The sequence below is a fragment of the Notolepis coatsorum genome (assembly GCF_963971535.1).
Source record: "Notolepis coatsorum genome assembly, chromosome: 10".
Taxonomy (NCBI): Eukaryota; Metazoa; Chordata; class Actinopteri; order Aulopiformes; family Paralepididae; genus Notolepis; species Notolepis coatsorum.
Genome location: NC_140174.1, coordinates 94282639 through 94305106, shown reverse-complemented (window position 1 = coordinate 94305106; position 22468 = coordinate 94282639). Strand labels below are relative to the sequence as shown.

The window sequence follows — 22468 nt, the reverse complement described above, 5'->3', positions numbered from 1 at the left end:
GTAGAGTAAAATAAAATAGGATAAAATTAAATGAAATAAAATATACAGAAATAAATACAGTAAGAATATACTGAGCATACTGAGCATGGGGTAAACAATTTGGTCAATATAATTATAATTTACATCTAACTAATGAAATATGAAATATATATTCCAGTATTCACAGTGTCACAAGGTGCAGTATGCTTTAGGTAGTGTATTGTCCTCCTTGGGTTCCAATAAGACCTAGATCTATGTCTGGCAGCCGTCGCTGCCCCCTGTTGTGGAGCCTGGAGGCCGCTAGTCGCGTCCTCCTGCCACTAATGAGCTGCCGCTCTGTGCTCAGTGATGCAGTGAGGCACAGTGATGCATTATATAGTCTGATGGCTGTTGGAATGAAGGACTTCCTGTGCCGTTCAGTGCTGCATTTGGGTAGTGTGAGCCTAGCACTGAACATGCTCCTCCTGTCAGCCAAGTCTGTGTATAGTGGGTGGGTGGGGTTTTCCCTGATGGCCTGGAGCTTAGCGAGGCTCCTCCTCTCTGCCACCCTCGCTAGAGAGTCCAGCTCCACCCCAACCACGCTGCTGGCCTTCCTGACCAGCTTATCCAGCCTGGTTGTGTCCACTGCTCTCTACGTGTATACAGTAGAACTCATGATCCGCGGCCAGTGTTGGGAAAGTTCACTTTCTACATGAACTAGTTCAGTTCACAGTTCAATTTTTTTTAAATGAACTAGTTCAGTTCATAGTTCATAATTCAAAATGTTGAACTAAAGTTCATGGTTTCAAAAATGAACTAATTTAGTTCTTTTTAGTTCTTTTTATTATAGATAAATAGTGGGGCCCACACCTCCTGAAAGGAAGCGTTGTTGCCTCTATGCATTGCACAGTGTCTTTCATGGGGTAGCAGCACACCGAAGATCTCTCTATACCACATTTGTAAAAATGGAGGCTTATCCTTAATCCAGTTTATCAGAATGCATTTCCGGGCTGAAAGTAGAAGTTTATCAAATAGTTTGAATTGTAAACTATTTTAAATGCATACGACGACGTCTAGAGTCTGACTCTGACTGAGCGAGTGCTGCTGCTGCTGCAGCGCCTCTCGGCTTCTGTGCGCAGATTCTGCTGTAAGCCTGTTCCACTGCTTGTTGTGAGGAGGAGTCTGATGATGTAGCAGGGGGTGACAGGCACGTTGCCAGATCGGGTGGTTTTACGCATCATTTTTGTCCTGTTTACAGTGTGTTTTAACTGAGTTTTCGGATGAAATGCATATGAAATATGGCACATCTTTGAACGCCGTTATAACAGAGTGCTGAGAATGAACGCACTTTTGAACTCCGTTACACAGGGCTGAGAATGAACGCGTTCTCAATTACGTTCATTTAGCGGATATACAGTACGTTCAGTTCAAGTTCGCCCAAAATACGAACGCGTTCATGAACGATCGTTCATTGAACGCGTTCAGGTACATCACTGTCCGCGGCGCTCAGAGGATCCATAATGAACTCTGGCAACCCCGGCTGCATCAGTGGACTGGAAAATGTGGAGTACAGGATTTTTTTCCCCATCCATTTTCATTGAGTCCATTCCAAAATCCCTGATGTCATCTGGGAGACGATAGGGGGCGCTTTTTTCCACATCTAATCGCCGGCGGCTCTAGGCTAGGGTAGGCTCGCGTGATGCAATATGATTTCAGATCGCTAAAAAAAGAAAATAAAAAAAAAATCAGAGAAATCTTGTGAGTGGCTTTCAACGTGACTATTATAAATCAGAGAAAACTCGTGAGTGGCAATCAAAGTGTTAATAGACATTCGAATACTTCAATCGAAGCTTCAAATGTTAAAAAATGACATTCGGTACAGCCCTAATAGCTTAATTAACGTGCATAACATACCTGTGTAGCGTTAAGTAACTTGTGTTCCGCTGGGAAAGTTCAGCATCACTGCATACACTTGGTTTAATCCAAACGTCCATTCGGAAATGTTGTATTATGAAATAAGACGGGTGAGTGTGAGTCACTTAACTCTCTATTTTGCATGATTGATTCATTTCCTGATAATGTATGACTGTGATCCCTCCTCATCTCGACTAGACTATGTTCGCGTGTGACTTTCGAATTATTGTAAAACACAACATAGTACTGTGATATTCTGATATATATCACATTCTGATATATTTTGTGTAAAATAAATAAACGAATTGAAAAAGAAATAAATCGGAGGTTCGAACCCATTAATTAACACATTCCCTGCCACGCTTATATCCATCAGTCTAAGCCTATGGAGATGTTTACCTTCTTTGCAGGGCTATAACTTTTTAAATTGTATTGCTAAATTGACATTACTATGGCCCATTCAACATCGATTATCTATCGTTCAGGATGTAGGAACGTTTTATTTTTTCATTCATAGATTAATACAAAAATACAGTCTAGAATATAAATTAGTTTTTATCGTTTTCTGCAGTAATTCCTAGAACGTGAGATATAGGCATAAACGCATATATAGATTATCAAATGCCGTTTGTTGGCGATAGTCAAGTCAAGAGTTTTAATTGTCACGGCATACAAGTATACAATGAAATGCGGGTGGTCTCAGGATACACGCTATATAAAAAATTTCAACTGTACATGATCCTAAACGTTATGACTTATCATGCACGGATGAACGGGGGGGGGGGGGTCGTTTATAATTCCGTGATCGTCAGTAAATGCTTTATGTAGTATGGGTGATATATTGATCAGAGCAGTTTGCATGGATAATAATAAACAAACGCGCTGAAAATGACGTCAGCGTCCTCTTACCGTTCGACGATGAGACTGGAGGAAAAATATCCCACTTATTTGACGGCGATCTCCTAAATCTATTTCCGGTTTGTATAATCATAATAAACGCCCAAATCGTATCGATTATTGCGTTATGGCAGCGATCGCTACACACGGACGTGTGTGTACAGTCCCACAACAATATGCGAGTGCCGGACGCATTTGCCAGATGCACCGGAGATCTCCAGAGATCCACTTCCGGTTGCAACTCGCCGATCATCCACCAGGCGGCAGTATTGAAGCGTTGCAGAGTTGTGCAGGCTCCCACTGCATCAGACCAGGCTCCGTGAGGGAATTATGAATAACATGTCAAAAAAATGAAATATGATCTCAATAACGTCGTACGCCGTGGAATGGCAGAATTCGCATGAACTTGAAACACGTCGTAAGCCGTTTCCGGCGTGGGATGTGTTAAGATTCGAATGCCAACGTAACGAACAAAGGTCCGAATGTTCGAACGTTTGGGCTCAGCCCTAGTGTGTGTGTGTGTGTGTGTGTGTGTGTGTGTGAGAGTGTGAGTGCGTGTGTTTACTAGTGTCACACTGGTCTGTGGTGGAGCTGCACTGAGCTGAGGGTTCTCTTGCTGCCTGAAGCCTTGGAGGGCTGCTCTGTTTGTTTGGATGTCTGTGCTGCGCTGTGTGAGTCCCACGGGGAGCGCCATCGTATAAACAGCTCTGAGTCAGAGGGAGGGAGAGAGAGAGAGAGGGAGGAGGGAGGGAGAGGGAGGGAGGGAGGGAGGGAGGGAGGGAGAGGGAGGGAGCGAGAGGGGGGGGAGCACGATTTGACTTTCCCAGCAGTGGGAGCCCGAGAAGAAATCACCAGAGCTATGTAATCGGCGGATCATCCCTGTTTTATTAAAAAAAAAACGTTATCACGTCTGCTAGTGCTTAGCGTATTCGTTATTAGGCGAGATCTTACCATTGGACTGTAGTTTTTTTTAATTGTATCCCTGCCTCTCCTGTAACTGTACCTTGATTTGTTCATACGTACTGCTGATTCATTTTTACAATCGATTATGCCGCTGACTTGGATATGGACGGTAATATCCATAAGACTGGATATCAGTGTGACTGACACAGTCGTCTCTGTAGCACAATAGCCTTAGATATTAAACCGCCTATCGGGTTACGTTTTCACAGGATCTTCGATGAGTTTATTCCTTATTGCTAAAGCTTCTTACATGTGGAGCCACTCTTCATTGCAAGCGACTGAAACAGGGCACAGTGCTCACTCAGCCCAACACTCCAATCCATGTTAGAGAGGAAACCGTAGAGGAAGAGCGCGTTTGAACACCTCCAGCTCCTCTGCGTTGTCATGACAGCGGCTGTGGGAGCAGGGCGGCTGTTGTCACAGGTTGTGAAAGCCAGGAGAGGGCTGCGGTGGTGCTCTGGTGAAGTGTTCCCTCTGTGCCAAAAGCCCGGGACAGTGTATCCGTATCGGCTATCGCCGCCTCTTAGGCACGAGCCGAAGGTAGTGATTCTTCATATCGTGTGTGAAAAGCACCGGGCGGCGGATTGTGACTCATCCTGTTCCTCCAGCTCTCGAGTCCTGCACGGGGTTCCGCCTCTATGGGAAGGATGTGTGGTTCTCAGTGTTCTAGCTGAGCAGGAGAAGAGGAGGATGTGTGGTTCTCAGCGTTCTAGCTGAGCAGGAGAAGAGGATGTGTGGTTTTCTGTGTTCTAGCTGAGCAGGAGAAGAGGAGGATGTGTGGTTCTCAGCGTTCTAGCTGAGCAGGAGAAGAGGATGATGTGTGGTTCTCTGTGTTCTAGCTGAGCAGGAGAAGAGGATGTGTGGTTCTCTGCGTTCTAGCTGAGCAGGAGAAGAGGATGTGTGGTTCTCTGTGTTCTAGCTGAGCAGGAGAAGAGGATGTGTGGTTCTCTGCATTCTAGCTGAGCAGGAGAAGAGGATGTGTGGTTCTGTGTTCTAGCTGAGCAGGAGAAGAGGATGTGTGGTTCTGTGTTCTAGCTGAGCAGGAGAAGAGGATGTGTGGTTCTCTGCGTTCTAGCTGAGCAGGAGAAGAGGAGGATGTGTGGTTCTCTGTGTTCTAGCTGAGCAGGAGAAGAGGATGTGTGGTTCTCTGCGTTCTAGCTGAGCAGGAGAAGAGGATGTGTGGTTCTGTGTTCTAGCTGAACAGGAGAAGAGGATGTGTGGTTCTCTGTGTTCTAGCTGAGCAGGAGAAGAGGATGTGTGGTTCTGTGTTCTAGCTGAACAGGAGAAGAGGATGTGTGGTTCTCTGCGTTCTAGCTGAACAGGAGGTGTGTGTGTGTGTGAGTGTGTGAGAGAGAGAGAGAGAGCCGGTGGATCCCGAGGTGAGTTGCACTGCGTCTCGCTCACCGCCGCTCTGTCCGTGTCTTACCTTGCAGACGGCCGGCGACGCCCCGACCACGCCCAAGTACAACAGGGACCACCGAGACCTCTTCTTCCCTGCCGCGCTGCCCACGCCCGTGCTGCTCAGCCACGCCGCCTGCCACCACCCCCTGGCCACCCAGCAGGACGGCCTGGCCAAGGCGCTGTACGAGCCCCTCGGCAAGGTGTGTCGTCCTCCAGCCTCCGGCTCCAGGAGCCGCCTCAGCACAGGAGGACGGTCTGCCATCCCGCTGCAGCCATGGCCTTCCTGCCGCACACAGGTCAGTGGGTGTCGACAGAAGAGATCATATAGCTTCTTACTTTCCTACTGTACTGTCATTTTATACCCTGTATTTATGTCTTCTACTATTACCTGCCTATACCTGTACTTGTGTGTGTGTGCCGCTCCAATTGCATGTCCAGTTCGTTGCATGCCGATTAAAGACCCCCTAAAGAGGTCCTGCATTATTATTATACTCCCCCCCCCCCCCCCCCATGCTGCTATGAGCCTGAATATCTAAAGGAATATCTTATCTTATGTTAGTCTACTTACTATAATGTAAGTGTAACTCTGTGACATTACTTGCATTACACTGGCTTTCCCAGTGATGATGACCAGTGACGTATTTGATGGATTCTGAATGTGAGTGAAGTATGTCTGCCACACTCTTCTTAATCTCAATATATCATATTTATTGTGCTTAAAATTTTTCTGTTCGATATGGATATTGCCTTTCTTTCATATCGACATGAATTCAATATTCGATACTCTGATCACCTCTCAAGGAACAGCAGTTGTGTGGTTAGTTCTGCGTCGTGTGCCGTTTTGTGAGAGAGAGAGAGAGAGAGAGAGAGAGAGAGAGAGAGAGAGAGAGAGAGAGAGAGAGAGAGAGAGAGAGAGAGAGAGAGAGAGAGAGAGAGAGAGAGAGAGAGAGAGAGAGAGAGAGAGAGAGAGAGAGAGAGAGAGAGAGAGAGAGAGAGAGAGAGAGAGAGAGAGAGAGAGAGAGAGAGAGAGAGGAGAGAGAGAGAGAGAGAGAGAGAGAGAGAGAGAGAGAGAGAGAGAGAGAGAGAGAGAGAGAGAGAGAGAGAGATATCCAAAATTAGTCATTGAGGTTAAAAGTGATTGTTGTGTTGTTTGTGTAGCTGGATGGGTACTCAATCATTCCCATGGGTACTGTAGATTAGGCTGCAGCCCCTGCTTGATTTAGAAGAGCGTGTTAATGCAGCTGTACAGGTTCTGTATTTAAGCATTACATCACGCGCAGGAGTGGTTTGTGAACAATAAACCATGCCTAGGGGTGGTCGTTAGGCCCGAGGCGCAGCCGAGGGTTGTTAGACCCCCCTAGGCATGGTTTATTGTTCACAAATCACGACTGCAAGTGGTGTAATGCTTTTATACAACTGCCACATTCATCCAACCTTATTGCTATACAATAAACACACATTAATCGAAGATTTATTGAAAAAACCATCCGCCAGAAAAAGTTGTTCCCACAACAACAAAAAAGACAATTTGCCTCCATGTGGAAGCAGCTCGGAAGTGGATCCAACCAACTAACACATCCAACTGTGTGTTATTGGAATGATTGAGAGAAGTTGCCTCATGTGGAAGCAGCTCGGAAGTGCATCCAACCAACTAACACATCCAACTGTGTGTTATTGGAATGATTGATTGAACATTTTATTACCAGATGCAGAATGGGTACAATACAGTACGGCTCAATACACACAATTGTTAAGGGTATGCAGACCTACTTTCTATAGAACTTCATTCTTAGATGCTTCTATAGAAAGTAGGTAAAACAAATTAAAACATTTTCTTTGCCCTATAGGGGAAAAAGTTTTCTTCGCCCTATTTTTTTATTTATTTTTTTTAAACCTACTTTAGAGGGCCTAAACTTAACCAGTTGGAAACCAGGCGTACAGTAATAAAATTAGCAATCAACCAATCAATCAATTCAATAGACCATGCTCACTTAAAACAGCGCAGCACTCAGCTGCTTCTCTCTCAGTCTGACTCTCCCCCGCCGTTGCAGACAGGTGGGTGTGGGTGTGTGTGTGTGGGTGGGTGGGTGGGTCGGTGGGTGGGTACACCAGCGTCGGACAGTGTGAGAGTGAGCGCTGCAGTCAGAGGGAAGGAAGAAGAAATTTAATATAATAATCAATCAATCAATCCACGATTTTTCTTTTGTTCTACAATGACTCATGCCCCTTCAATTACATCATCCAACATTGTTTAAAGGACTAAGACATTCGCTGTGACAGAATCGCTTTATATTTAGTCGTTATGACGCTATCAACATATCCATTTGTTAAAGATTATTGTCCGCCATCTTGTTTTCTCCAAAGAATCCGCACGGCGGAGTGATGTGATTCGGTTGTGGGCGGGTCCTGGGACCAGGAGCGTGGAATGGTCCTTATACATACATGTAAATGGCTGTTTCAGCCAATCAGAATCGAGAAATTTGCATGCCGTTGTATAAGTTAGTCTAGGTGACCAAGAGGGGGCGCAATCTGCCTTTTCAAAGCTCAGTTACATAAGTTCTACTACAACCTGACCTGCTTTAGTTCTATTACAACCAGAGGGTCTTCAAACAGTTTTGGGAGCGGGGACATATTAACTTCATCTACTATTTCAGCTTGACAAATATTATTCTTATTCAATAATAAATAATATAATAAAAAACATTTATATTACACATTCTCACCTAAGCCATATGTTCTGTCTAGTTTAGTGTGACTTCTAGGAATGTCACAATGTCACCAACATATATATACATACCATATCTGAAAGAGAACAGGACTTTCCTTACTGGAGTATTTTAAGAACAAACATTCCAGTAGTTGGGGGAAGAGCCCCCATTAAGTCCAAACGAATCAGCATCACTAGGCACCTCCCTCAGTACTGAACATCCAGGGAATTACCTCATCCCCCCCAGAATAACCCTCCTGCGTGCCAAACACCAACAGTCAGCAGTTGATTCACATATTAATTTGTTAAAGTATGTTAAAGTACTTTGTGTGAAGGAAAGTGTGTTAAAGCAAGTGAAACGAAGGGCCTGGCTGTTGTTGGATAAATATTGGAACATTACATTAAGATGAAGGAAATAAGTCCTGTAAGTATTTAATCACAAACTCCATACGTACAATAACTTATAAATTCCAGGGCCTGTCGGCATCACCAGACTGATTGCCTCGTTGAGACGCTCTTGCAAAGCCTAAATCGGGGGCTCTTGCATCTTAATGTGGCATTTAAATGAGATCTCATCCAGGGAGAGATTCTATTATACAGCACTTGGGCACAGTGAGTAACGCATGGACGGCCTGATGGCTGGAGTTGGGACGCTGGGACAGAAATACGTGAGTGAAATAAGTGAAAACCTGAGCACCTCGGAGGAGGAAGCATACTGCTAGCGTGACCCATAATTACCTGAGACCTGATGGCGAAGGGAGGAAGACTTTTGGTTTTGTATAGTAGCTTTTGCACAGGATATTTAGTCTGCCATATGCTTGTCCATGCATTTCAAGTTTCACGTTTTGTTTTATTTGTCACTAAAGATGCAATCCTTATTCAACGTAAATGCACCTTCTGGTTCTACTGGTATGCGCTTGGTTGACACGCTCAGATAGCAGCACTCGGGAGATCGGATTTTATGACATTTATTTTCCTTTCAGATTTTCCTTGCAGATCTTCGGATTCCAATAATCCCCACAATGAACTTTAGGAAATGTTTATCTTACCATTTGACGGCGAAATCATATTGTAGAATAAATAAATCAAAAACATAGGCTGCTCTGCAGCGGTAAAAAAAAAACGTGTCGCCACATACCATACATTCTTAGAACACTGGCTGTGTGACGGCCAGCCCATTTTAAACACCTGATGCCTGTTTCCCCAAATTAGCCACATGCATCCCAATTGGCATCTCCATAATTAGCTTATCAAAAATATAATAATTACAACAATACATGATCACAAAACCCATTATTTATATAAGTCATGACTTCATTCATACCAATAACAATAATAATAATAATAATAATAATAATAATAATAATAATAATAATAATAATAATAATAATAATAATAATAATAATAATAATAATAATAATAATAATAATAATAATAATAATTTCAAAACCATACATTTGGTTTTGAAATATAGACTATAGACCTATACAACTGTTTACAAAGTAAACAAAATCATACATTTGGCTCTAACAGTCACATATAGGGTACATGTACATTACAGTGAAATGCTTGGTTCTGTATGAGCCTCCTGAGATTGTGCTTCATACAGTATAGAAAAAGAATAAAGACCGAACACTATACAAAATATACAAACTAAAGTACAAAATGCTAACTTTTTAAAATGCAAAAATTAGGTAGGGATTCCACCTTGTACTGTAGTGTATGGCGAAGTCCTTACAACGAAAAGCCCAATGGGACAGGGGAGACAGTGGCTCAGGAGGTAGAGCAGTCATCTGGTCATTGGGAGGTTCCTGGTTCCATTCCCATGTCGAAGTGTCCTTGAGCAAGACACTTAACCCTTATCTGCAGGTTGGCACCTTGCATGGTTGCCTCCGCCGTTGGTGTGAGTGTGTGGGTGAATGTGAGGCACACGTTGTAAATCGATTTGGATAAAAACACTATATAAATGCACCATTTACCAATGAGCATTGAGCTACCAGAGGTTGTAGTTGCATCTCTCTTGAGGAAGTTTCCAAAGCATCTTAGGAAGTTACTCGGCCATATAATGTTGACAGACGGTTACTGTTAATAAGGGCTGTATACCCCAAATTAACCCCACATGACTTTCATTTGCTATCATTTACATGTTTTATCATACAAGCGTACGCTTTCTGCATAATCAACAGCTGACGGCATGTATTTTTCAGAAATGCAAATTTGGAATGTCAGGGGTTCAAATGGTCTTTATTACGTTCCAGAGGCCCTTGGGTTATAAAACATTGAGGACTCCTTCTCAGAAGGTTGTGCAAAGCACACACACACACAGCTCCCTGCCTAGCATCAGACAGTGCTGCCCTGGTGTCTACCATCTAATGGTTTCCTAGGCAACATTAATGGAGAGGCCAGAGAGCGAGAGTGGAATATTGTATATTTGTCATCAGGGATGTTAGAGCTGCACGCTGCATTCTCAACAAGCAGCATTACCCCGATAAATCGACCTAAAACAGCTCATCCTGGAATCCGCATATCTACTGAGAGTAGAAGAATGTGAATATAACGCCCTTTCTATAAGCTAAAATGGAGAGGTTTCTTATCAGATGAGGTGTATTTTGAATTGATTGACCCTTCTAAGAGCAACTCTAGGATTCTGGGGTTGGGAAAAGCGAAAAAAGAAAAACCGTTTTTAATCAATGCCAGTTGAACAAGTGCATGAATATGATGGATTTTATTCTCTTTGTGGTGCAGTCACTGACTTTACTATATTAGCCGGCCGCTTTGGTTTCCTAGTTTATTATATTCAGAGTTAATTATATTGTGTACACTGTTTATTTTCTCTCATATTCAGATCAAATGTTATTGCCTATATTTATGTCTTTCTACTACTACTGGGGGCGACAGCGGCTCAGGAGGTAGAGCGGTCGTCTGGTAATCGGAAGGTTCCCGGTTCGATTCCCGGGCAGCATGTCGAGGTATCCTTGAGCAAGACACATAACCCTTAATGGCTCCCGATGAGCAGGTTGGCACCTTGCATGGTCGCCTCCGCCGTCGGCAGGGGTGCAGTGCTGGGCAAACGCGGTCAAACGGCGTTTGGCCTTCGTCACTGAGGCCGAAGTGCGCGCATCCTATTATTATGCAAAGTCTGGGTGATAAAATGACTCGTCGCGCCACTTATCACCTAGACTTTGCATAATAATAGGATACCGACAACCAAATACAAGCCCTGTAGGTGTGGTGGGGGGGTTGCTTGATCTCCCGACTTCACTGGAAGGATGAGACAAGGTGTATCATCTGTTTTGTGCGCAACAGAGGGAACATGTATGCGCGTGCGCGGGCGTTTGGCCTTCGCCCATATTACGACTGCACCCCTGGCCGTCGGTGTGTGAATGTGAGTGAATGGGTGAATGTGAGGAACAAAATTGTAAGGAGGAGTTGGGTTCTCTACAGACATCGCCCCCTGCTGGGTCTATAGGGGAGATGTCGCCCCCTGCTGGGCCTATAGAGGAGATGTCTCTACCTGCTGGGCCTATAGGGGAAATGTCTCCACCTGCTGGGCCTATAGAGGAGATGTCTGTCTGCTGGGCCTATTCTCAAAGTCAACTTCCTGCCTGTTGTTGCTACGCAACTGCAGCGTGGGGGGAAACTGCCCAGCCTGGTACATTGTGTACGGTTCATTTAGTGCAGAAACGGATCGTTAAAGCGGCAAATTAAAGACAATCAAGCGGAATTTTCTTCAGTCCTTCACAATGCCAAAGAGCTGCTGTGTTACGCGTTGTACTAATGACAAAAACAGAAATCCAAATCGCAAGTTTTATACCATCACGGAGGAAAAAGTGGCTGTGGCTAACTTTCGGCTAACTCGCTCTGCTGTTGTGGTCGTGGTAGCTACATGCTAAGCTAACGTTAATCACATCATATCGAACCGATAGGAGCTTATCTTATCCAATCTTACGTGGATGTTTGATCGGGTAGTGGCACACGTGGTACCACCACGTAAGATTAGATAAGATAAACTCCTATCGGTTCGATATGATGTGATTAACGTTAGCTTAGCATGTAGCTACCACGACCACAACACCAGAGCTAGTTAGCCGAACGTTAGCCGCCAGCCACTTTTTCCTCCGTGATGGTATAAAACTTGCGATTTGGATTTCTGTGTTTGTTTTGTTATTAGTACAAAACGTAACATAGCAGCTTCAATTTGGGTATTCAAGAGATGGCCATGTCTGTATGTGTTTTGTATGGACATTATGTCAAGTCAATCAGGGGGAGCTTCTTTGAATCATATCTCGCCTTAGAATCACCAGAAAGGCTTTCGAAATAGTTAAATGCCATGTTGGCCTCAATATTTTCAAAACAAATCGTATGAAAATGTTATGAAATGAACAAGAATGTGATAAAACATGTAATAAAAACGGACCTCAACACATGCATTTGATACTAGAAATCCGTATGGCCCCCCTATACCAAGATGGCGGCAGTCTCGTGACATCAGAGTGTCTTCGAGAATAGAGGAGATGTCTGTCTGCTGGGCCTAGAGAGTAGAGCCATATGAAATCCGTTTTATTATTTTCCAAATTCCATTTTATTTTTTCCCAAATTCCATTTTTTCCGTTTTAATATTTCAGAATTCTGTATTTTGCTTTTTATGCTCATTTTACCATCATAAATAGTGTCTAATAAGTGGGAATGAATAAATGTCCACAATTGAATAAGATATAACAGTCCATTTAATGTTTTTAAGTGCTGCAACTCAGAAATACAGTTCAATTTTACACAATATTTTTCAATTAATATTGTGACAAAATAAAAATACATATGTCAAGTGTAAACAATAGATACAGCTAGCTACTACTGACATTATCACAATGACAATGTCAGTAACCTAGCTATATCTATTATATTGTGATGAAATATAGTAATGCATAATTTAGGCACCTTTAGTTTAGTTTATTTCGTTTATAAAGGACAGTGTATAATGGCAATCGTTTGCATTAAACAAATGGATGGGTGCACTAGATTTAGCAAGAAGCTATCATTTCCATCTATAGTCCTATGTACTGTAACGTTTCATAGCTATTTAAGTTTATTTAGATTATAAAGGGCAGTGTATAATGACAATCGTTTGCATTAAACAAATGGATGAGTGCACTAGATTTAGCAAGAAGCTATCATTTCCATCTATAGTCCTATGTACTGTAACGTTTCATAGCTATTTAAGTTTATTTAGATTATAAAGGGCAGTGTATAATGACAATCGTTTGCATTAAACAAATGGATGGGTGCACCAGATTTAGCTAGAACATCTAGAAGCTATCATTTCCATCTATAGTCCTATAACGTTACATAGCTATTTAAGTGTATTTAGTTTATAAAGGGCAGTGTATAATGACAATCGTTTGCATTAAACAAATGGATGGGTGCACTAGATTTAGCTAGAAGCTATCATGTATTCATGTCCTAACGTTATAGCTATTTAATCACAATAGTGTCGCAAGTGTTTTTGCGGGTCCAGTCCACGGAACGTTGACAGAATTAGCAAAACACCTTATCACCGGAGGCATAAAAGTCATTAGGATACTGTTCTGCTCTGAATTGAGGGCTTATTGTGGAATTGTTTAGCTTCTTGACGATGTTAACACTGAAGCAGCCAGACGCTTGAGCACCGCGGCTGTGTTGTGTGTAACACGCTGTAGAGTCCCCGCCTCCCCGGTCGCGTGTGCACCAAACGTTCCACCCAAAAACGAAATTTCAGTCCAGATTAGGCCAAATTCTGCAATATTCCACGTTTTGCAGTTGATTCCATTTTTATTGGTTAATTCCGCGATTCCGTGAACGCGGATTTCATATGGCTCTACTAGAGAGGAGATATCGCCCCCTGCTGGGCCTATAGAGGAGATGTCTCTGTCTGCTGGGCCTATAGAGGAGATGTCGCCCCCTGCTGGGTCTATAGAGGAGATGTCTCTGCCTGCTGGGTCTATAGAGGAGATGTCTCCACCTGCTGGGCCTATAGGGGAAATGTCTGTCTGCTGGGCCTATAGAGGAGATGTCTGTCTGCTGGGCCTATAGGGGAGATGTCTGCCTGCTGGGTCTATAGAGGAGATGTCTCTGTCTGCTGGGTCTATAGAGGAGATGTCTGTCTGCTGGGCCTATAGAGGAGATGTCTCTGCCTGCTGGGCCTATAGGGGAGATGTCTCTGTCTGCTGGGTCTATAGAGGAGATGTCTCTGTCTGCTGGGTCTATAGAGGAGATGTCTGTCTGCTGGGCCTATAGAGGAGATGTCGCCCCCTGCTGGGCCTATAGAGGAGATGTCTCTGTCTGCTGGGCCTATAGGGGAGATGTCTCTGTCTGCTGGGCCTATAGAGGAGATGTCTGTCTGCTGGGTCTATAGAGGAGATGTCTGTCTGCTGGGTCTATAGAGGAGATGTCTCTGTCTGCTGGGTCTATAGAGGAGATGTCTCTGTCTGCTGGGTCTATAGAGGAGATGTCTCTGTCTGCTGGGTCTATAGAGGAGATGTCTCTGTCTGCTGGGTCTATAGAGGAGATGTCTCTGCCTGCTGGGTCTATAGAGGAGATGTCTCTGCCTGCTGGGCCTATAGAGGAGATGTCGCCCCCTGCTGGGCCTATAGAGGAGATGTCTGTCTGCTGGGTCTATAGAGGAGATGTCGCCCCCTGCTGGGTCTATAGAGGAGATGTCTGTCTGCTGGGTCTATAGAGGAGATGTCTGTCTGCTGGGTCTATAGAGGAGATGTCTGTCTGCTGGGCCTATAGGGGAGATGTCGCCCCCTGCTGGGCCTATAGAGGAGATGTCTCTGCCTGCTGGGCCTATAGAGGAGATGTCTCCGCCTGCTGGGTCTATAGAGGAGATGTCTCCGCCTGCTGGGTCTATAGAGGAGATGTCGCCCCCTGCTGGGTCTATAGAGGAGATGTCGCCCCCTGCTGGGTCTATAGAGGAGATGTCTCCGCCTGCTGGGTCTATAGAGGAGATGTCGCCCCCTGCTGGGTCTATAGAGGAGATGTCGCCCCCTGCTGGGTCTATAGAGGAGATGTCGCCCCCTGCTGGGTCTATAGAGGAGATGTCGCCCCCTGCTGGGTCTATAGGGGAGATGTCGCCCCCTGCTGGGCCTATAGAGGAGATGTCTGTCTGCTGGGTCTATAGAGGAGATGTCGCCCCCTGCTGGGTCTATAGAGGAGATGTCTGTCTGCTGGGCCTATAGAGGAGATGTCGCCCCCTGCTGGGTCTATAGAGGAGATGTCTCTGTCTGCTGGGCCTATAGAGGAGATGTCTGTCTGCTGGGTCTATAGAGGAGATGTCGCCCCCTGCTGGGTCTATAGAGGAGATGTCTGTCTGCTGGGCCTATAGAGGAGATGTCGCCCCCTGCTGGGCCTATAGAGGAGATGTCGCCCCCTGCTGGGCCTATAGAGGAGATGTCGCCCCCTGCTGGGTCTATAGAGGAGATGTCGCCCCCTGCTGGGTCTATAGAGGAGATGTCTCTGTCTGCTGGGTCTATAGAGGAGATGTCGCCCCCTGCTGGGCCTATAGAGGAGATGTCGCCCCCTGCTGGGCCTATAGAGGAGATGTCTGCCTGCTGGGTCTATAGAGGAGATGTCTGTCTGCTGGGTCTATAGAGGAGATGTCGCCCCCTGCTGGGTCTATAGAGGAGATGTCTGTCTGCTGGGCCTATAGAGGAGATGTCGCCCCCTGCTGGGTCTATAGAGGAGATGTCTGTCTGCTGGGCCTATAGAGGAGATGTCGCCCCCTGCTGGGCCTATAGAGGAGATGTCGCCCCCTGCTGGGTCTATAGAGGAGATGTCTCCGCCTGCTGGGCCTATAGAGGAGATGTCTCTGTCTGCTGGGCCTATAGAGGAGATGTCGCCCCCTGCTGGGCCTATAGAGGAGATGTCTCTGTCTGCTGGGTCTATAGAGGAGATGTCTCTGCCTGCTGGGTCTATAGAGGAGATGTCTCTGTCTGCTGGGTCTATAGAGGAGATGTCTGTCTGCTGGGTCTATAGAGGAGATGTCTGTGCCTGCTGGGTCTATAGAGGAGATGTCTCTGCCTGCTGGGTCTATAGAGGAGATGTCTCTGTCTGCTGGGTCTATAGAGGAGATGTCTCTGCCTGCTGGGCCTATAGAGGAGATGTCTCTGCCTGCTGGGTCTATAGAGGAGATGTCGCCCCCTGCTGGGCCTATAGGGGAAATGTCTCCACCTGCTGGGCCTATAGAGGAGATGTCGCCCCCTGCTAGGCCTATAGAGGAGATGTCTCTGCCTGCTGGGTCTATAGAGGAGATGTCTGTCTGCTAGGCCTATAGCGGAGATGTCGCCCCCTGCTGGGTCTATAGAGGAGATGTCTGTCTGCTGGGTCTATAGAGGAGATGTCTCTGTCTGCTGGGCCTATAGAGGAGATGTCTCTGTCTGCTGGGCCTATAGAGGAGATGTCTCTGTCTGCTGGGCCTATAGAGGAGATGTCGCCCCCTGCTGGGCTTATGGGGGAGATGTTTGACATCCCGACTCAAGTCGGCAAACTATTTCCTGGCGGACTTTGAAGATGAGTTCCCCTGCCTGACTCAGTCGGACGCCGCCTCTAGTAATAAAGCTCAGGGAACTACAGCTAGTGCCCTTTTCCTGGAGGTCTGCGAGAGGGCGTTGCTCTGGATCTCCTAGCCTGCTGCTGCAGCCAATGGGGATGCTGGGCAACTCCCTCCCCCTACCCATTCGAGAGGCTAAACAGTTTAGGGACTGTTTTGTTGACATTAAAAAAACGTGGGAGCAGTTGTTTTCAACCAGAGTTCCGCTTCAAGGCTTTATTAATTCCCTCACGGAAATGGACCCGGTTAATGAGATGGGATTTCTTAACTGCCCCGAGTTGGGCCTTCAACGGCAACCTACTGGCACCTAACTGTAAATACGGGGCTTGCTGCAGTTCCCACTATTCCCCCAAAAGCACCCTGAATTCTTTTTCCCTAATGTGGGTTGAGATCTACATATCTGCAGCTCAAGCTGCTCGTGCTCAAATACTGTCTTCATTATAGAGTTATGGGAGTAACAATGGTTTCCCAGAGGCATCTCTGGCTCAGTCTCTAATATCCCAGACAAAGACGAGCACTAGTAGGGATTCAAATCTCTACAATTTCCCCCGCTCAGTTCTCCTTCACAGGCTCCTGTGCTAATTCCCAGAGAGCCAGAGGTACACATGAGTAGGGCTGACCTTCGAAGCTTTTTTTGGCAATCGAAGCTTCGGGGCCGAGCTTAGATTTTAATTCGAAGCTTCGAGAAAAAATAATAATAATAATAGTAATTATAATATATATTTTTTTATCTTATGTTGTGGGACTTTGTTGTCTTTAAATGTGCTCTATAAATAAAGTGGATTGGATTAATTAATTAAGTAGCCCCTTTCGACAAGGTTTCACTCGGCTGCACTGCCTGGGTGCAGTGGGGCTGCTCTCACAGCCAACGACATGACATTACATAATTATGTTGCAACCTTAGTCTATCAAGCAAACAATTATATTATATTTAATTTATAATTATATCAGACAATGCACATACAAAGGTTGTGTACAACGATACTTACGTTTTCTAGGTGATTTGACAAAGTTGTTGTAGAGTTGTGATATGCCATTTTCTTCTGGCATATCTGGCAGAAGCTTCGAAGTATTTAAGACAGCCCTACACATGAGTGTTCTCCAAGCATCCCTCTTATTTGATCCACTGCACCCCAGAGCCCTGATGACTCTGGTAGGCCCTCCAGTTCCCCCTGGCCCTGGGCCAACCAGCCACCTCCACTCAAGAGAAATACAGTTTTCAATCAAATGTAAAAATGTACTCCCACGGTCAGGCCTCAATCTGAGAGTGGTGAGAGAAAAAGGTTGATAAATGAGAAAGATGAGGCTCTCTTGTGTGCCCAGTATGGGTCCCCCCTCCCTTGCTTTTGTTTCAGGGGGTGGGGGACTTCAGATAGACATGGCATAGCTCTGCCGGTCGAGCATGCACGGGGTGTCCCTGGATATTTGATACAGACCGGTTACTGGCTACAGTTTGCAACGAGAACCCCGATGAGAACGGAGGTGTTGGAAGCATAAACGAAAGGGGAGAATTCATGCACCATGATGAGAGAAGAGACATCCTCTCTTCTGGTGGAAAATGCAATCAGAATTGTATCCCAGCAGGAGGCCCTGCATGGCGTTTATAACTGTTACATTCTTGTTCCAAAGAAGGAGGGGGCGCCCGCCCGCCCGCCCTACCCTCGATTGGAAATTCTGAGCGTGTATCTGAGGCTAGTCTTTCAAGATGCTGATGCATCATGGGCTTCTGCTGTCTGTTTCCCCAGGCGGTGTACCACGGTGGACCTCGAGAACACCTATTTCCATAGAACAGGACATTCACAGGTTTTCTCTCTCGGGGGCGTGGCCTTCGAGTTCCTCGTACGACCAAAGTCGGGTGCTCCGAGCGTTGACCAAATATGCAGAGGTCACACTGGCTCCTCTGAGAGGGAGCGGCGTGCGGGTTATGGCTTTATCTAGGCGATTGTCTGATCCCATCAGCACAGATGGGGCAGGCAATCAAGAGTTTCTTGTATGCATCTACAAGCTCTGGGTTTTCCTATAAACTGGTCCAGCCCTATGCATGACGGCACTCCTAGTCAGATGTACGATATTGTTTGTACCATAACTTTGCCAAGCTATGTACGATTGGTTTTGACCTCTGTACACCTATTGGTTCCCACATGCTAACAATAATATACATTTAGTCATTTAGCTGACGCTTTTATCCAAAGAGACTTACAAGTTCTGTACAACAGGTCAGCAGGAAGGGTACAACTCTGGCAGCTATGGCAGAGATTAAGGTTAAGAAGTAAGATAGTTTGTCAAACAGTGTTGAACTACAGACTTGAGTGCACAGTAGTATAGACATATTATCATAGTAGGTAGTAATATAGTAATATAGGCACAGTAGATTCCTTAGTAGCAAAGTGCATAACGGTATAAAGGTTAGTAGGTTCTTTTTTTTTTTTTTTTTCTTCATTTCAGATATTCAGATTCAGAGTATTTATTAGTATATTGATTGAAGAAGTGTGTTTTTAGTCAACAGTGGAAAATTTGCCTGGTTTCGTCAGTCCTGACTGTGGTGCGAAGTTCGTTCCACCATTGTGGAGCGAGGACCTCAAATATCGATCATTCTAAGCTGCTGAGACAATATTATATAATTTCCCATCTGGCAACCCTGAGTTAGAGGGATGCCTTCTTCTGTCTCAAGTGGTCATGGGAGGGGTTTTCTCTGCAGAATCATAACCATGGACGTTTCACACGGGTTGGGGGGCAGGTTCCCAGGGGCAGACAGTCAGTGGTATGTTGTGGACGGCCTCTCCGAGCCTATTCCATATACACATTGGCTCAAACTGTACAGTGTTCTTAGCACTGAGGCATTTTCCTCCCTTTTTGGGTCAGCATATGAATACGGACTGTCATCACGCCAGCTGTCTCATCTATAATCGGGCAGGGTTGCATTGCATTCGCTCACATGAGGCTCCACCAACTGGCTTGTATGATTCTGTCGCGGGGCAGCGGCGCCCACTTTCAGTCTGAGAGCAAGCAACACATGGTCACCTGGACACAGGAAAAGGCGGACCTGTCAAGGGGGACCCCTTCCAATTAAATGTGGAGGGTTCACCTTGGAGTGATAGTGATGGTCTGGGATCGCTTCGTCAGGGCTGTCTTTTCACATCCAGAGAAAACGGGCACTGTCAAAATGTCACGTTTTATGCCTTCCATCAATCTACCCCATCCCAACCACTCTAGAGAGTGGGGGGGGGGGGTATATCTTATTCTGAGAGGGGGTGGCTAGCAGACTATTATCAGACTTACTGAGGAGCACCTAGCGTAGGCCAGAGGGGAGATATGGCGTCCCCCTGCCAGAGATTTGGGGTCTATGGACTGAATATGGAAGGGTTGCCGTTTTCTTTTTTATATAATCTTTTTTATGTGTCTATTCATTCTGTTTAAACCAATGGGGTTTTTCTTCACAGTTGCAGATAAAGATTAGGCTACTCTAATATTATAGTATTTATAGTATATGACTAGTCATAAAAATTCAAATAAAACATTTATCATAAATGATGTAGCCTCTGCATCCGCTTGGCACTCTGCGCTCCATCTAATCAAGACGTCACACCATCACTTTCGTACCAACCGTGCCCTTATTGGATTATTTATGTTGACGAAACTGATGAGTTATATTCATTAAAGAAAGTTGATTTAATAAATAAATAAAAATACTAAATTAATCAGATGAATCACTTTATTCAAATTGAGGATTTAGTTTGAGGATATTAAAAAAAAAATATATATATATAATCTTTTTCTTTTATTAAATCATAAAATATGACGACAGACATTTGAAGCTTTGTTCGAATACTTCAATAAAATCTTCTAATGTTAAAAAATGACATTCGGTACAGCCCTAGTTGCTGGCTAATGTCATTGCAGCCATTCAGAATGCTGAGGCCCTGTCTACTTGATCATTACATGATCTTAAGTAGAATGTTTCTCAAGCCTGGTGTTAGCAGTGTAAGGGCTTCATCTCCTATTCATGTTTTGTGGGAGATTGTATTTTTCTAAAAACCAAGGCAAGGTTTAATTTACCTTCTTCTATCTGGCAGCCAATTCTGCCTGCCGTGTGGGTTTTGGGAATATCACGGTGGGAGCGCATCCTTTGGCCTGGTCAGTTATTAACCCTTTCACTACCACACTACAGAGTGTTAACCCTTTCACTACCAGGCTACAGACCCTTTCACTACCACACTACAAAGGGTTAACCCTTTCACTACCACACTACAGAAGGTCAACTCTTTCACTACCACACTACAGAAGATTAACCATTTCACTACCACACTAGATAAGGTTAACCCTTTCACTACCACATCAGCGAAGGTTAACCCTTTCACTACCACACTACATACGGTTAACCTTTCACTACCACAATATAGAAGGTTAACCCTTTCACTACCACACTACAAATGGTTAATGTGTTCACTACCACACTACAGAAGGTTAACCCTTTCACTACCACACTACAGGTGGTTAACCCTTTCACTACCACACTATAGAAGGTTAACGCTTTCACTACCACACAACAGTTAAAGGTGCGTCTCGGATGAGCCTAATTCCTGAACCATCGGTTCCCTCGTGGGACCCGGCCCTGCCGTTGGAGGTGATAGTAGAGACTCAGCCCCCCCCCCCCCCCCCTCTGGACCACCTCCTAGTAGAGACTTCTCTAGGAAGAAGATGAGGATTAACACTTTGACTGCCGGAAAAGTGTGATCCTCCCATTTGTTGTCTTACAATGCAGCCCTGCGGCTTTGTGCTGGTTTCCGGGGCTAAGGCTGTGGGTGAGCTTCATGTTATCAGTTCACCCAGTGTGTGTGCAGTTTGCTCAGGCGGGGCTCGAGGGTTTTCCTCAGGCCCAAGGCAGCTTTTTTGCCTAAGGTGCTCAATGATTATTCTTGCCCGGCTATAAATATCTCATTTGCCTCCTTTCTCTTTGGAGGAACAAGAGAGACCAAATGCTTTGTGCCCAGATCAAGCCCTGCCTAGTTACACGGGAAGAACCCAGCCTTTCGTCCGTGTTATAGAGGTTGAGTGCTCTCTAAACGGAGGCTTTCTCACTGGACAGTGGAGGCTATTGCCATGACTACTTCATGTAAGGGTAGAACCCTATTCTGTGTTTACAACAGGCTCATTCTACTAGAGGTATGACTACTTCATGTAAGGGTAGAGCCATATTCTGAGTGTACAACAGGCTCATTCTACTAGAGGTATGACTACTTCATGTAAGGGTAGAGCCATATTCTGAGTGTACAACAGGCTCATTCTACTAGAGGTATGACTACTTCATGTAAGGGTAGAGCCATATTCTGAGTGTACAACAGGCTCATTCTACTAGAGGTATGACTACTTCATGTAAGGGTAGAGCCCTATTCTGGGTGTACAGGTTTATTCTACTAGAGGTATGACTACTTCATGTAAGGGTAGAGCCCTATTCTGGGTGTACAGGTTTATTCTACTAGAGGTATGACTACTTCATGTAAGGGTAGAGCCCTATTCTGGGTGTACAGGTTTATTCTACTAGAGGTATGACTCAGGGTCAAGTCAAGTCAGTTTTATTTGTATAGCACATTTCCAGGCAGCGGCAGCTGGCACCAAAGTGCTTCACAAGCAAGTTGATAAAAACAAAATAATGTGATGCAAGGTATAAGATTAAAAACATAGTAAAGCAATGAAAGCAACAAAAACAAAACAATATGGTGCAAGATATAAGATTAAAAACATAATAAAGCAATGAAAGCAATAAAAACTGGTAGGACACAGTAAAACAAAGAGGATAGAAGGGCCAGGGGTCTAGTGGTTTCCGTTGTCCAGTAATTACCGTTTTTTTACCAGGAAAATCTGTTGAAGTCCGACATGTTTAAATCTCTCCGGTCATAATGTCCTGTGAAAAGAATTCCCTCTAAGCACAATTTGAATTGTATTAAAATAGGCTAAAATTAAATAGCCTATGCGATGAACAAAACAATCGTTACATTTGTTTCATTGTTGCTTCACTCTGATAAAGCGCGGCTAGCGCGCGCTCT

At 44.9% G+C, this 22468-nt stretch overlaps 1 protein-coding gene across 1 annotated transcript in view; it reads left to right on the top strand.

Moving 5' to 3' along the window:
• cabin1 (calcineurin binding protein 1) overlaps nt 1-22468 on the top strand; it is a 247311-nt gene that overhangs the window by 205976 nt on the left and 18867 nt on the right. Inside the window, 2 exon segments of the mRNA XM_084323492.1 lie at nt 5166-5355; nt 5358-5429. Of these exon segments, the coding sequence (XP_084179618.1) occupies nt 5166-5355; nt 5358-5429 (262 nt within the window).